The following is a 15,182-nucleotide window of genomic DNA, read 5'->3' on the forward strand; positions in this document are numbered from 1 at the left end:
ACGGCTGTCATTTCTGTCTCACTTGTTGCCAATTAGCTTAAGAGGGACAGTGAAAACAAAGACAGAATTTGAGTCCAGCTAGGTTTCAGATCGAAGCCTCTATTACCTCCAAATTTATAAATTAAATCGTGAGAAGTTCTGTATAATACTTTTTCAGTGAGCAAGTGGGACTCATCCACACAGAGTCTGTCCTTTTCAATGTTTTTACCTTGGGAGGATTTATGGGATAACAAAAATAGCAGGTTACCATCTCTCAAATACAGAACAGCTAATATTGCTGGTGTTTAGACAACTGAAGCTAGTGCTGGATGGTTAGTGAGTGCTCAGATATATTCTATAGGTAGCACAAAATAGGGATAGAGAGTAGAACATAACAGAATAATATGAAATGACAGAGTATCTACCTAAGGTTAGAGGAATGTTAGAGAAGCACTGAAAGAACTGGAATAGGTTTCAAAGCTGGGATTACTCCTGAGGGTTGGTGGGTAGATGAGCGTAATCTGGGCCTTTCAGGGTACTGATTCTTTCTCAGGAGTCTCCAGAACCTCGACAATCTGCTTGCCTGCCCTGAACAGAGCCTGAGCACCTTCCCAGGGCAGCTGGCCACTATCTTGCTTTGTTGCCTGTGCGCGACTCTGCCCTTTGCAGTTCAAGAGGGAACACTGCAGTGTGTCCTAGGGCCCAGAGGATGTTCCCGGAGACTTACCTTACTATTTAGCATCTGAAGCATCCTCTGCTGCAGGGTCTGGCCCGCCTTGGGCCTCATGAGGATGTAGATGACCTTCAGGTCAGGGCTGGTGCGCAGGAGCTTCTCCATCAGCACCTTGCCCATGAAGCCAGTGGCCCCAGTGATGAGGATGGACTTGTTCCCATAGTAGGCCGCAATCATGGACATGATTCTTCCCTTTGTTTTTTACAGTTCCAGAAAGAGGTTCCTGAAAAGCAAATGAAAGAACAAAAGAGGACGTTCTCAGAAGCTCTAAAATGCAGTCCCTGAAAATGTCTCCAGTGCTCCCAGAGTTTTCAGCGCAGACAAAGCCAGAGTGACAGCATCACATTCCACTGGCAACATAATTGATTTCCGTCAACATTCACTGAGGTTACTCCATATGCCAGACTTGATGCCAGGAATGTGGGCAACAGCTGGCCAGGTGAGCCACAGTTCCCACTTTCCAGGAACTAGTAGAGGAGAGAGGCACAGAGATGGATGTCACAGGTAAGTAAGCACTAAAACCCTGGGAGTGCAGAGAAGGGGTACAGTACAGGACCTGGAACTTTCCAATAGGCCCACACAGGTAGTGAAAGCTGAGATGAAATGGGAAGGCAGAGGTGAGGGCACCCCAGGCCAAAGAGCAGGCAGATATAGATAGGTACAAGCTTCCTCCTGGGTGAAGTAAAAGGGGCCTGGTGTGGCAGGGATATAACCAGGGTGGCCCCATACCTGTGACCCCCAACACCAAGAGCAATTCCCAAGTTTGGAAAAAACATCATGATGGAATTAGTGTTGCAGTTGTAGTTTTAATTAGAGAAAATATGGGAGTAAATAGTTTCAGTTTCACTGAACTAACAGGTCCTGGCCTACTCTATTCCTTCCAAATAAATGTTTTCTCTTTCTGAGCCAAAAATGGGGCCTGTGCCAGGGCAGAGACTTAAAACATAGCAAAGAAAAAGAACAAAGAGTTTAAGTAAATAAGCCACAGGCGGTGAGCTCTGGAAGCCCTGAATGGGCTCCTGGGCCACAGAGCTCAGCCAGGCCCTGCTTCCCGGAAGAGTGAGCTGGCCTGGGAGAGGGAGCCCGGGGCGCTGAGGCCTGTGATGGATGGTGAAAAGCACATCTTGGGCCCGAAGCAGCTTTAGAGAGCTTTGAATACTCAGGGCCAGCGGTGCATGGGCACCCCCCCCTTTCTCTCTGCCATGGACTGCCCAGGGTGAGTCCTCACTGCTCAGGGAGATTAAGTGAATCTTGCGGAACTTAACCCCAGCGAAACCCAAGGAAAAGGGGCAAGTCCCTGCCTCCACAACTCTGATCCACGTCTCTCTGCCAGTAACTCCGCAGGAAACTAACTTCACAGGCATTAGTGGCTCCTTGTAAGCTGAGGTCACCACATGACCCGGAGGATCTTGAGGCTATGTTCTTGGGCAGAGCACTTTCTCTCTGGGGATTCTTTCCTTCATGAATTTATTCAACAAATCGTTTTGGGCTGTTGCCATGCCAGACTCTATGTGAAGTTCTTAAGGTCACAGAAGATGACAGCAGACAGACCCTTGCTGTCACTCTAGCAGGGGAGGTCAACATTATAGAGGCAAATAAATATATAAACAGGATCGTTCCAGGCTGTGACAGATGTAATAAAACAGGGTCGCTGACGGGGAGTTATTCTCACTATCCACTTTTGGAAATCTGGATTTCAAATTACATAGCTGTATTTGTCAAGAGTTATTCAAACTCCTTTTAGTGAGGTGGGTGTGGGAAATATTTGGAAAAACATAAGTGGACATTGTACACAATAGCAGATACTGATCATTTTTGTCATTTTATAGAATGTTACTCATATTATAATCTGTCCAATCACTGTTCAAGAGATCATTCCATTTCCACATAGAGAAATTACAACTATTCTTGTTTAAATAATAAAGCTCAGAAAAGCAGGCTCACTGGGTTTGGAAGGCAGCATCCTAGTCAGCATATGGGTTCTGAGCAAGACTGTCCGAAATCAAATCCCAGTTCAACTTACTAGCTGTGTGACCTCAGGAAAGGTATTAACCTGTGGGTGCTGCCATCTGCCCACCAATAAATATAGGTAACTTAGCTATTGTAAGACTTGTATGAGAAAATGTGTGTAAATCCCTCAGACTATACATTATGGATGGTATGTAACCAGCAAACATTGGCTATTAGCCACTGGGTCAACATTTTCTTCTTAAGGGTTTCTGGATTTTCCTTTTGACATTTATTTTAAGTGTTCTGCCTTGGCATTTCATATATAATCTTTTGGGAAAGGGAGATAAACTATAACTCAAATATATGTTTTCCCACTTGGTGATATACTTTGCCACTTCCTTGATAAAAGGTCTCAGCATCCTTCTCTGTGAGCATAGGCAGAAGGGAGCACAGTTGGCAGGAAAACACAGTAGTGAGACTGAGTTTGGTCAGAGACACTTCCCAACCTCTTCTGTCCTGAAGAGGCTGGATGTTTGCGTCGCATAATTAAGGACCTTCATGGAGTTCTGTTTTCTAGAAGTACAAACTTACTTTAAGATATTTTGGTCCCAAACACAGTCCCACAATGTGTAAGGGAAAGCCTGAGAGGTCAGATAAACAGATGCCCAGTGACCCCCATTCCCTGTGAGAGCAAAGAAGGTGCTACAAGTCCCCAAAAAGATGGACTTCACCTGCTGTCTCTGTGCAAATACTTCTCAACTCACAGAAAGCCGAGCAGAGCACACTAATCCATTCGAGGGAGTGTGAGACAAAGTCTGGTCTTTGATGGCTGTGACTGTGACAGCAGGTCCAGAGGTGGCGTGGCCGCAACGAGGGAAGGCAAATGTTTCAGAGGAACGTCAGAGAGAATTCCTTATCCTCAGATTAAAGCTGCATCAGAGAGACTTTCTACCATTTCTTTCCATTCTCAAGATACAGCTTGCTTCCTGACCCCAGAAAACTCCCATACAAAATTTGGCTGCTGGAATCCCAGTTGCATGTGTCATAGCTTTGCAAGATCCAGGAGTTATTGATTCTTAATACAATTCATTAAAATAATCAAGGACCTAATGAACAGCTATATACCAGAGATATTTTATGGGGTGGAGTGGGGAATGGGATCAAAAACAGTGGGGGAGGGAAATGCACTGGACTATGGTGATGGCACATGGGTGATCTGGTGATGGGAAGCCCAAGGGGATTACAACTGAGATAAAAAAATGCACAAAATGATGTAAAAAAAATCCCTATTATTTAAAATATATATATGTTAAAAAAAATCAAGGACTTAAATACTTGAAATACAATCAGTCAGGCAGGTTGTCTAGTGCTTGAGGAGGAATATGTTCAAACAGTTGACTGGGTATGGCCTGCCTTTCACAGCATCTCACTTAACTGATGCAGAGAGCAAAGAACAATTTGCTGCCTCTCATGCTCACGACAGGCTTTATGAGAAGCTAAGTCACTCTAACAATCTCCAGAGTCATCCTACCCAACGCAGGATATCTGGAGCTCACATGAAGAAAAGGAGGGACCCATGAGGGTCCGTGTGTCTGCTATGTGCCAGCCATGGCAAGCACTGGGACGTGCAGCGACAGACTTAGGCACGGTGGATTACTTCCCCTTTCAGTTCTGGGTGTGAACATCATCCATGGTTTTAGGTAGAAACAGTTTTTACTCTTTTTTGTAGTAAACTAAGGTTCTTATTTACAGAGAACAGATGTTAAAATCGTGAATCACCACAGTTGTGCCAAGTGATCTATTTTTTGCCAGTTGCTGCATATAGCAATGTGGATTATTCCTGGGGGCGGGGGGGTTTACTGGAAGATTACAAGTTAGAATTCAAATATTTAAAGGAGATAGGTTTATCCAAATTTCCTGGCAGTCCCTTTAGAGAGAAACACCTTGGAAAAGACAACAACATACTCAGAAATTTGCCTCTCAGAAATTTCAGTCCTGACCAAGCTTTCTCAGTTTTGGGGTTAACATCTGTGGGCAGACAACTCTGTGTCGAGGGCTGTGCAGTCAGTGTCCAGTGCCAGTCCTGGCCTTGATTCACAGAGGATCACCTGGTAGCTACACCCCAGACTTCCCTAACCATGCTCAGTGGAAAACTGCCCCTTCAGAGAATCATTGTCCTAAGACTTTTCAACTCCCATTTTATAATAGTCAGCACATCACTTAAGAATCAAGACTAGGCCCTCCCTGGTGGCGCAGCAGGTTAAAGCACAGCACTAAGAAACTAAAGCCACTTCAGCATGAGTTCAATCCCCACCCCGGAGGTGATCCACATGGTGCTGCAGACCTCTCCTGACCCACCCACTGCTCCCCTCAACAGTGTACTTTGTTGATCTGCCTTTTCTGCTCTCTACTCTGTCTCGGGTGAAATCTCTCACCCCCCCACTTCTGACCTGTATCCTAGTTCTGTATGAATAAATAAATAAATCTTAAAAAAAAAATCAGAACCAAAATTCAAGGCTTAAATTTCTGCTTGGGAAACCAGCCTTGCCCCATTTTACCTGTCAAATATGTCCCCAAGCGTGTTACATGTTCGCAGACCTGACAACATTCAAAAAAGGGGTGAAAGATTTCTCCAGAGAGAGATTTCTGGCTTTTATATACCGTTTCTTTTAGTCTCCATGCTATAAATGAGTGTATTAGGCCTTGCCTTTCCCACAGTTTGAGCCAGTCGGTTTTCTCCTCTCAGGCCTATCATGGCAATTGGACCATCATGAGTTCAGCTGTGGAAAAAAGGTAAGTGTTGGTTGCTACATGTTAGTAATTCTATACATAATCAGTTCAAACTCATTTGTAGCTTATTCTGCCTCTTTTGAAATTCTGTGCATACTCAGTATTATCTCATAACACTTAGGTGTTATTTCATGTAGACAAGTGGAGTATTAGCTGACGATGGGCCAATCTATAAAGAACAAAGCAATCCTTTCTTGTAAGCCTCAGTAAGGAAAAAGTTCTGCTTCATGAATATTAAACACTGAAATTCTTCAGGAATCATGCTGAATTAAGAAAATGCCTTTACCAAGTAATGTTCAGTGATCAAAAGAACACCAACTTATAAAATCATAATGCCTGTGATAGGTTCTTGTGGAAAAGACTGAAGGGGAATGAAGTGAATGACAGTTGTGCAGTAGCATAATGGGGATAAAAGGAAAGAGTTCTGGCTTATTGTCCATAATTTTATGCTATAATTTGAAAAGGCAATTTAGTAATACCTACTTCAGATGAAAATTTCTTAGAAAGTAATGTCAGCTGATATTTTTATAGCCTTTTCTTTTGCTGAGGGCACAAGTAGAGAAATGTGCAGAACTAATTCCCTTGCATGCCAAACTGTCATCACACATTGCTGTCGACTTTACTTTTTTCTTACATACATTCATTTTATTCTATTCACATTGTATATTGTACGATTATCACATGCATTACAAAAGACACTAGTCTAATCCATTTTATAAGATCAGATCACAACTAAGTGGTATGTCCTGTCCTAACCCCTGGTGGGATGGGGCATTGGGATCTGGCCTGTGAGGGAAGTTAGGGAGATTACATGGGTGAGGCCCTAGACTGAAGGGACTAGCGTCCTAATAAGAGAGGAGATACCGAGGAGATACCTCTCCACAAACAGGCACGAGGGGAGGACCACCTAAGGACATAGGGGAAGGTGGTTGTCTACAAGCCCAGGAGGGAGACCTTGCACCAAAAACTGAATTTGCTGGCACCTCCTCATGAGCGTCTTCTTTCTAGAACTTTGAAAAATAATATTTGTTTCTGGCACTACTTATTATGCAGCATTTTGTTACGGTAGCGTGAGCAGGCGAAGACACAAAAACATACATAAACCATGGTTAGATCAGAGTGCAAAATAATTCTGACAATGAGACTGTCACTCTTTTCAACTCTGGAATAAACCTTTATGGTGGAGAAGATGAGTCACTCTCATTTTCTCACTCTTGAAGCATGGAAGGAAGACAATGGCTTCCTGGGTTTCACACATTCAGTGAGGAGCTAGAGAAGCCTCATATATTCAAACCTCAACATTCTGTCCATCAGCCTGATATCTATGTAAGGAGTTGGTAGAAAAAAAAAAAGTGTTCATCACAGAGTTCTTTCATTTTTATTTCTTGAGCTCCCTTCTCGGTTCCTAAGGTATATAATTTAGCAATAGACTAAGGTTCTTTCACTGTGACCTTCTATAGTGTCTTAATAGGAAAATATTAAGTCCCAGGTGTATTTTAGGCAGCTGTTTTGCACAGGCCCCACTAATTGGAGCAACAGTGTTTCAAAATCAATAAAAATCAAATTTGCAGAAAGTTCCAGACAGGAAGAGATGGTTCAATCTGGTTTTAAGAAGTCAAAACTAAAGCAACACATTCTTTCTAGTTTGCTTCTGCTTAGCTCCTTAGTAATTCTTTTAAACATAAACCAAAACCTTCAAATTTAACAGAAACAAAAAAGAAAGAGATCGGATCTAATTCTATCATTTCATCATTAAGTGATTAAACAGGTGTTTTGGGTTTACATTTTATGCTAGGCCCCTTGTGAGGTGTGGATAAAGAGTAGAGTCATTTTTGCTAGTGATCATGTTTGATAAGCATTGTGTAGTTATGGCTTAGCGGTAAGTCAGACATTCAGCAGCAAGGAAAGGTGATAGCAGGAGTGTAAATCTTGATGCCTTGGGTTTCCTCATGGCGAATTATGAATTGGGTCAAGTTATATGAAAAGGAATGGATAGTAATCAACAGTATTTTTCAAGCTCTGCTGCTTAGAATGAAAGACTCCTTTCACAAGATGGCATGGCATGGATTATCACTGGTTAGTATGAATGTCACTAGAGGAAGAGAACCAGCAGGAAGGCGGCACATATAGCACAGATACATAACTAAATATATGAGAGATTTAAAAAAAATTATGTATTTACATTTATTTTACAACATTGTCCTTCTTTCTTTTTCTTCTTCTTTTTTTTAAGAATGCTTGCTTTCTTTTCTCAGGTGTAGTCCCCATAGAATTTCCATGATCTACTCACCCATGCGCCATTATCATAGTCCCTTGTGTTCTTCAAACCTCATGTGATCCTTCTTCCTCCCCTACAGAATGTCTTTGATTTATAGTTGTCCATTTATTTTTGTTCTGTTGTGCCTTTTATTGTTGTTATTTTTTCCTTGATTCCTTGTTTGGTTCCCTATATTACTCTTATAAGTGAAACCATCCAATATTTTTCTGTTTCCTTCTGACTTATTTCATTGAGCATAAGCCCTTCTCGCTCCATCCATATTGCTGTGAATGCCATGAGTTTATTTTTTTGATTACTGAATAATATTCCACTGTATATACCTACCACATCTTCTTGATCCTGTCATCTGATTTTGGGCATTTGGGTTGTTTCCATATCTTAGCTATTGTAAATAGTGCTGCAATAAACATAGGGGTGCAGGTATTCTTTTGAATTAATATTTTTATGCCCTTTGGATAGATTCCTAAGAGTGGAATTGTTGGGTCATTTGGTAGCTCTATTTTTAGTAGTCTGAGGAAACTCCACACAGCTTTCCATAGTGGGTGTACCAGTTTTCACTCCCACCAGCAGTGTGGAAGAGATTCCTTTTTTACCACATCCTCACCACATTTGTTGTTGTCAGCTTTTTTTTTTTTTTTAATATGTTTCATTCTTAATGGTATAAGGTGGTATCTTATTGTGGTTTTAATTTGTATTTCCCTGATTATGGGTGATGCTGAACATTTTTTCATATGCCTGTTGGCCATTTGTATTTTCTCTTTGGAGAAGTGTCCTTAAGTTCTTCTGTCCATTTTTTTTTTTAAAGATTTATTTGTGCATACAGAACTGGGGTACAGGCCAGAGGTGCAGGGGCAGTGAGAGGATTCCCAGAGACAGAGTGGGGAACAGAATAGGCAGATCAACAAAGTACACTGTTGAGGGGAGCAGCAGGCAGGTCAGGAGAGGTCTGCCATGCCATGTGGATCCCCTCCAGGGCAAATGGGGATCGAACTCATACAGAAGTGGCTTTAGCTTCTTAGTGCTGTGCTTTAACCTGTTGCACCACCAGAGAGGGCCCATCTTCTGACCAATTTTTGAGTGAATTGTTTACTTTGGTTCTGTTGAGTTGTATGTGTTCTTTTTATATCTTTGTGATCGTCCCTTATCAGTTGTATGGAGTGCAAAAATTTTCCCCCAATTGTAATTTGTCTCTTTGTTTTGGCTAATGTCTCTTGCTATACAGATGCTTTTCAGTTGGATGTAATCTCAGCTGTTTATCTTTCCCTTCACTTTCTTTGCTTTGGGGGATGAATCTTTAAAGATGTTACTGAGATGTATGTAACATCACTACAGATGTTACTGTGATGTATATCTTGTAGTGTTTTAACTATATACTTTATGGTTTCAGGTCTTATATTCAGTTCTTTTATCCATTTTGAGTTGATTTTTGTAGATGGTGTGAGGTAGGGGTCTATCTTCATTCTTTTGCTTATGGTGGTCCAGTTTTCCCAGCATTATTTACTGAACAAACTGTCCTTGCTCTATTGATATTTTTTTTTTGTTCTGTTGTCAAATATTAGTTGCCCATGTATGTGCAGCTTTATTTCTGATCATTCAATTCAGTTTCATTGGTCTGTGTATCTGTTTTTCTTACAGCACTATACTATTTTGATTATTATAGCTTTGTTGTATAGTTTGAAGTCTGACATGTGATACCACATTCTCCTTTGCTATCAGGAGAGTTTTGGCTATTTGAGGTTTGTTTGTTTGTTTGTTTTGTGGTTCCACATGAATTTCATCAATATTTGTTCTATTTCTTTGAAGAAGATCTTTGAAATTTTATAGCATTGAATCCGTAAATTGCTTTTGGTAGGATGGCCATATTAATAATGTCAATTCTTCCAATCCACAAGCAGGAGATTTCTTTCCATTTGTGTTTTCTTCTATTTCTTTTAACAATATCTTTGTAATTTTCTTTGTATAGGTCCTTCACCTGTTTTGTTAAGTTTATTCTCAAGTATTTTTTGTTTGTTTCCATTATAAAAGAGGTCGTTTTCTTGATTTCTTCTTCAGATTGGTTGTTTGTATATAAGAAGGCTACTAACTTAGGTAAGTTAATTCTGTATTCTGCTACTTTACTAACTGGTTGATTGTGCTAATTAGTTTTTCTGTGGAGTTTTTAGGGTTTCTATGTCTATTACAATATCATCTTCAATTAGTGATAGTTTTACTTCCTTTCTATTTGTATTCCTTGTATGTCTTTTTGTCTTGTTGCTTTGTCTAGTACTTCCAGTTTTATATTGAAGAGCAGTGTACATCCTTGTCTTGCTCCTGATCTTAAAGGACAGGCTTTTAGTTTTCCACCGTTGAGAATAATATTGGCTGTTGGTTTGTCATGTATAGTTTTATCATGTTAATGCATGTTCCTTCTATCCTGAGAATATTGAAGGCCTTTATCCTAGATGGATGTTGAACTTTTTTGAATGCTTTCTCAGCATCTTTTGATAATGATCATATGGTTTTTATTATTTTCTTTTTTGTTGATGTGTTGAATTCCATTGATTGATTTTCAGATGTTGGATCATCCTTGTGCCACTGGAATAAATCCCATTTGATCATGGTATATTATCCTTTTGATGCACTTTTGGATTCTGTTTGGTGAAGAGTTTTATTGAGGATTTTTGCATCAGTGTTCATTAAGGAGACTGACTTGTAGTTTTAGTTTCTTTTTGATGTGTTGTCTTTGTTTGGTTTTGGTATTAGTGTAAAGTTAGCTTCACAGAAAATATTTGGCAGTACTCTTTCTTTCTCAGTTTTTTGAAAGTGTTTGTTTAGGACGGGAACTAATTCATTTTTGAACACTTGGTAGAATTCTTTTGTGAATCAGTCTGGTCCTGGGCTTTGTTTTTGGGGACTGTTCTGATTAGTTTCTATTTTACTGCTTGCAATTGATCTGTTTAGGTGTTATATTCCTTCTTTGTCTAGCATTGGATGATTATATCATTCTAGGAATTTGTCCATTATTCTAGATTGCTGAACTTGTCTGCATATCAATGTTCATTGTAATCTCTGATTATTCTTTTGATTTCTACTGTGTTGTAATTTATCCTCTTTCATTTATGACCCTGCTTGTGTTTTCTCCTGTTTTTTTGATTTGTGTGTTTGGCTAGAGGTTTGTCTATTTTGTTTATATTTTTTGAAGAACCAGCTTTAGCTTTTGTTGATCTCTTGGTCTTTTCTTCTACTGGTTTTGGGGTTATTTTGTTGTTGTTTATTTTGTTGTTGATCTTTTTCTAGTTCTTTGAGATGGGAAATTAGATTTTTCTTTTGAATTTTTCCTTGCTTCTTGATTTGAGCCTGTACTGCTATATACTTTCCTCTTATTACTGCTTTTGCTGTGTCCTATGCATCCTAGAAAGTGGTGGTGTCCTCATTGTTGTTCAACTCAAAGTATTTTTTAATTTCTTCTTTGATGTCCTATTTAATACTATGGTGTCCCAGAAGCATGGATTTCAATCTCCATGAAACTGGAGGGTCCTTTACTTTCTTTTCATAATTTTTTTTTCTAGTTTGATGCCTTTATAATCAGAGAAGATAGCTGGAGTGATTTTTATCACAATGTATCTGTTGATGTTTTTCTTGTGGCCCCAATACATTATTGCTTCTGGAGAATGATCTTTGCACACATTATTTTCTCTAATGTTTGTTTTCAGAATGAAAATTGTCTAATATATTTTGTGCTCTTTTATTTCATGAGTACATGTTAATGAGTGTTATCTCTTCCTGATGAATTCTCCCTTAATCATAATGTAGTGCCCAGTGGTGTCTCATTTCACCTATTCACAGTTTGAAGTCTATTTCATCTGATATAAGTATAGCTGTCTCTCTCTTCATTTTTGGTCCATTTGCTAGTAGGGTTGTTTTCCAACCTTTTTCTTTCAGTTTATGTTTGTCTTTTATAGTTAAATGTGTTTCATGGAGACAGTAGAAAATTGTATTTTGTTTATTTGTCCAGCCTGCTACTCTGTGTCTTTTTACTGATGAGTATAGTCCATTTACATTTAGCATTAATATCAATACATTGGCTTTTGTATTTGCCATTTTTTTTTGTCTTTTTGTGATTTTATTCCTTGTCTTATTTTATTCTTCTTACTCATCCCTCTCTTAGTTTTGGCTTTAGGACTTCTTGCAGTATTTCTTGGAGTAGGGGGTTTAGTCATAATGAATTTCTCGAGTTTCTGTTTGTCTGAAAAGGCCCTATTTTTTCTTCATAGGTTTATAGGTTATAGAGCCTTATAGACTAGAGTATTCTTGCTGGTATTTGTTGTCCTGGAGTTTGCTGACTATGTCATTCCATTCTCTTCTTGCCTGTAGTGTTTCTTAGGAGAAGTCTGAAGTCATCCTGATTGGTTTTCTTTTATAGGTTATCTGTTTCTTTCCCTTAGTCAGCTTCATTATTGTTTCCTTGTGCTGGAATTTTGAAAGCTTTACTATTTTGTGTCTTGCTGTAGTTTTCCTTTCACTGTGGCAATTAAGTGTTCTTGCTTCTTGCTTTCTGGATGTCTATTTTCATCTCCTTCTTCATGCTTTGGAAGTTCTCTGATTATCTCTTTGAATAGTTTCTTGGCTCCTTGGTCTCTTGCTTCACCTTCTAGGATTCTTATAACTTATATTTCCTTTTCTCATAGTGTCAGATAATTATTGAAGTATTTTTTTCATTGTTTTTCCTCAACTGAAATTCACTGCTTACTGTTCTGTGACTGACTATTTAAACCTGGGAAGTTCTGGGATTCCATTTTTTTCTTCTGTTAAGCGGTTTCCTTCTTATTTCATACAAAAGTTTAAGTACTCAACTAAAGCAATGGCCAAACAAGATGAGTGCTTTGTTAATGTCCTCTGTCCAGAAGAGCTGCCAGTACTTTTGTTTTAGACACTGCATGTCATACTATCAATGCCACTATGACCCTGAATCCAAATACCTTGTGCTTACTTATTAAAAAAATACTGAGAACACATCTTGCCACTTCAATTAAGTAGTAAAACATCTTGGAAAGATGTTATGTTTGTACACTGTACCATTCCCCCAAGCTAACATGCATAGTTCTATGTAATGAACTGGCTCACTAATTTGGCTCACTAATTATATCAGCTGGGACTAAAGTACTGATTCAGTTATTCAATCAATAAAAAGTCAGAAGTAGTTTACATAACCTGTTGGGTATGGATAATCTTGGAAACTTGTAACATTGCCCTTTATTAGGAGAATCTGATTTAGAAATACTGAGGACAGGCCCAGGTGGATGCATGTTAAAGAACATCCTGACTAACTCAGACGCAAGTGGCATGAGGCATGCCCATGCAGGGAATGTGACCAAGTGCATTCTAACCTCACATTGTATTTTGTACCTCTTTCTGTATCTTCATTGTAAACTTATGTCATTGCTATGATTCACTTTTTTTTTGTCTTAAAAGGTACATAAAATAACCAGCTTCCTTGGGAATTCTCACATCTAATGAGAACAGAATTTGGATAGCACAGTTTGGAAGCAGCAGCAGGTACATTAGGTGAAGGCACAGCAGGTCAGGTCTCAGCTCCAATGACCTCTAGCTTACACCAAGGTCATTCCAACTGAGATACTGCCTGGATGTTTACTATGAGCACCAGGGTGCCACTGTCACCCATGACAACATTGCACTGAAAGAGGTGAAGAGGAGACACATATTTTCAGATGATACGACTTTCTAAAAACATTTTTCTGTGTTCCTGCTTTCCAAAGTCTAAACAAAATGGTCACTGAAAGGATTTTATAAAACATAAAGTAAGTCTATGCACAGTAATATTGTTGCCTAGTGATTAATAAACATATTGCATTGCCTTGGCATGAAAGGGTTAACTATCACAGTGAGCTCATTTCTTCTGAGAAGATACAGTCTGCACTCATTTGGTTTATATCACTTATTCTAACAACTATATACCAGAGACATTTTACTGGGGTGGAATGGGATCAAAAATGGTGGTGGGGGGGAGGGGGACAGAAAGTGCACTGGACTATGGTGATGGCACATGGGTGATTTGGTGATGGGAAGCCCATGGGGATTACAAGTGAGATGGAAAAAGACACAAAATGATATAAAAATAAACTATTATATTATTCATTTTAAAAAATGAATTGCATTTTACATGAAGAAAGCAAACATTTGAATTATGAGTCCGCCATTTAAAATATAAACAAGCCAGCAACAAATAAACATAAACGAAAATAAACATGCAAAATGCTATATATATAAGTGTAATAAATACTATAAATGGTTTGCAATATTAGAGAAGTACAATAATAGAGAAGTAAACAATAACCTTGACTCTCTCCCTCATATCTGTAAACTAATTGCAGTGGTAACTGGGAAAGGTAAAACTTATTTTAAAAGATGGTTAAGAAAATACCTTCTCATTTTGTGTGTATTATTTAGATTATTTCAATAAAATTTTAGTTTTGTTTAAAAAAAAAAACTTATTCAGACTTACTCAAGCAGTATTCCAAAATAATGTGTGAGATTTCTATTTCCCAGTTCATAGAACTACATCTCAACTGTTCATCCAATAAAGAAAACTGTATGCGCATAATAAACTAGTTGGAATAAGTTTAGGTTTTTAATGAGGCAAGATTAAAAGAACTGTCATTTAAGATCATGAGACTAGTCCACCAAGGAGACAACTAATTCATAACACTGAAAAGCAGCTGCAAAATCAAAGACCAAATTATTTGCACCAAAAGATTACAATGGTTTACATGTAAAAACACACTTAGTTCTTTTGAACCAATGTGAGTTAATGTAGCTTGGCACGTCAATAATTAAACACAGTGTTTATTAACCATTATCTGTCCAAAGAAAATGTTAGTCATTGCCACACACCAACTCATTATTCTTGCATCATGTGGGAAATTATATTTTTTAAAAAGGTTAATATGAAGGTTAGTCAATTAGATATAAATTGACAAAGTATGGTAAATTGGAAGTCTATTTCATAATGGAAGCTATGGATCGTGTATGCCAATAAACTGACAATCTATCTGGAAACACCTGAGTAAGCATAGATTAAGCTGATCAGAGATGGACAGCTAGGCTTTTATGAAGGATCTATTCCATATCAGAAAAAAATAAGCCATAAGAGCACTTTTTTCATTATCATTTGATATTTTATAACATTTGATATACCACTGATTATACCAAATATACTATTGAATGTAACAATGAGTTAAAGATCAACAACATCTTGAAGAGAAGGCACAGATCTGAAAGGGGTATTTCACATCCACAGTAACCGTGGGCAGTGACTACTCAGGGTTGGTAGAAAAACACAAGCCCTGTGCAATGTTGGCTAAGCAACTGGAATCACAATGGAGCACAGCAGCCTTTCCCAAACTTCTCATGCCCGGATGGTTTGACATTACTTAAAAAAAAAAAAAAAAAAAA

General features: G+C 38.7%; 1 protein-coding gene across 2 annotated transcripts in view; it reads right to left on the minus strand.

The window, feature by feature from the left end:
- The window catches only part of FAR2 (fatty acyl CoA reductase 2), a 140,513-nt gene that overhangs the window by 42,969 nt on the left and 82,362 nt on the right, over positions 1-15,182 (minus strand). For both annotated transcript variants that reach the window (XM_004693122.2, XM_012732902.1), the window contains exon 2: positions 707-935. In XM_004693122.2, the coding sequence (XP_004693179.1) occupies positions 707-895 (189 nt within the window). In that variant the 5' untranslated portion in view covers positions 896-935. The remainder of the gene's footprint in view (positions 1-706; positions 936-15,182) is intronic.

Source organism: Condylura cristata, unplaced genomic scaffold (genome assembly GCF_000260355.1).
Source record: "Condylura cristata isolate star-nosed mole 26May11 unplaced genomic scaffold, ConCri1.0 scaffold00036, whole genome shotgun sequence".
NCBI lineage: Eukaryota > Metazoa > Chordata > Mammalia > Eulipotyphla > Talpidae > Condylura > Condylura cristata.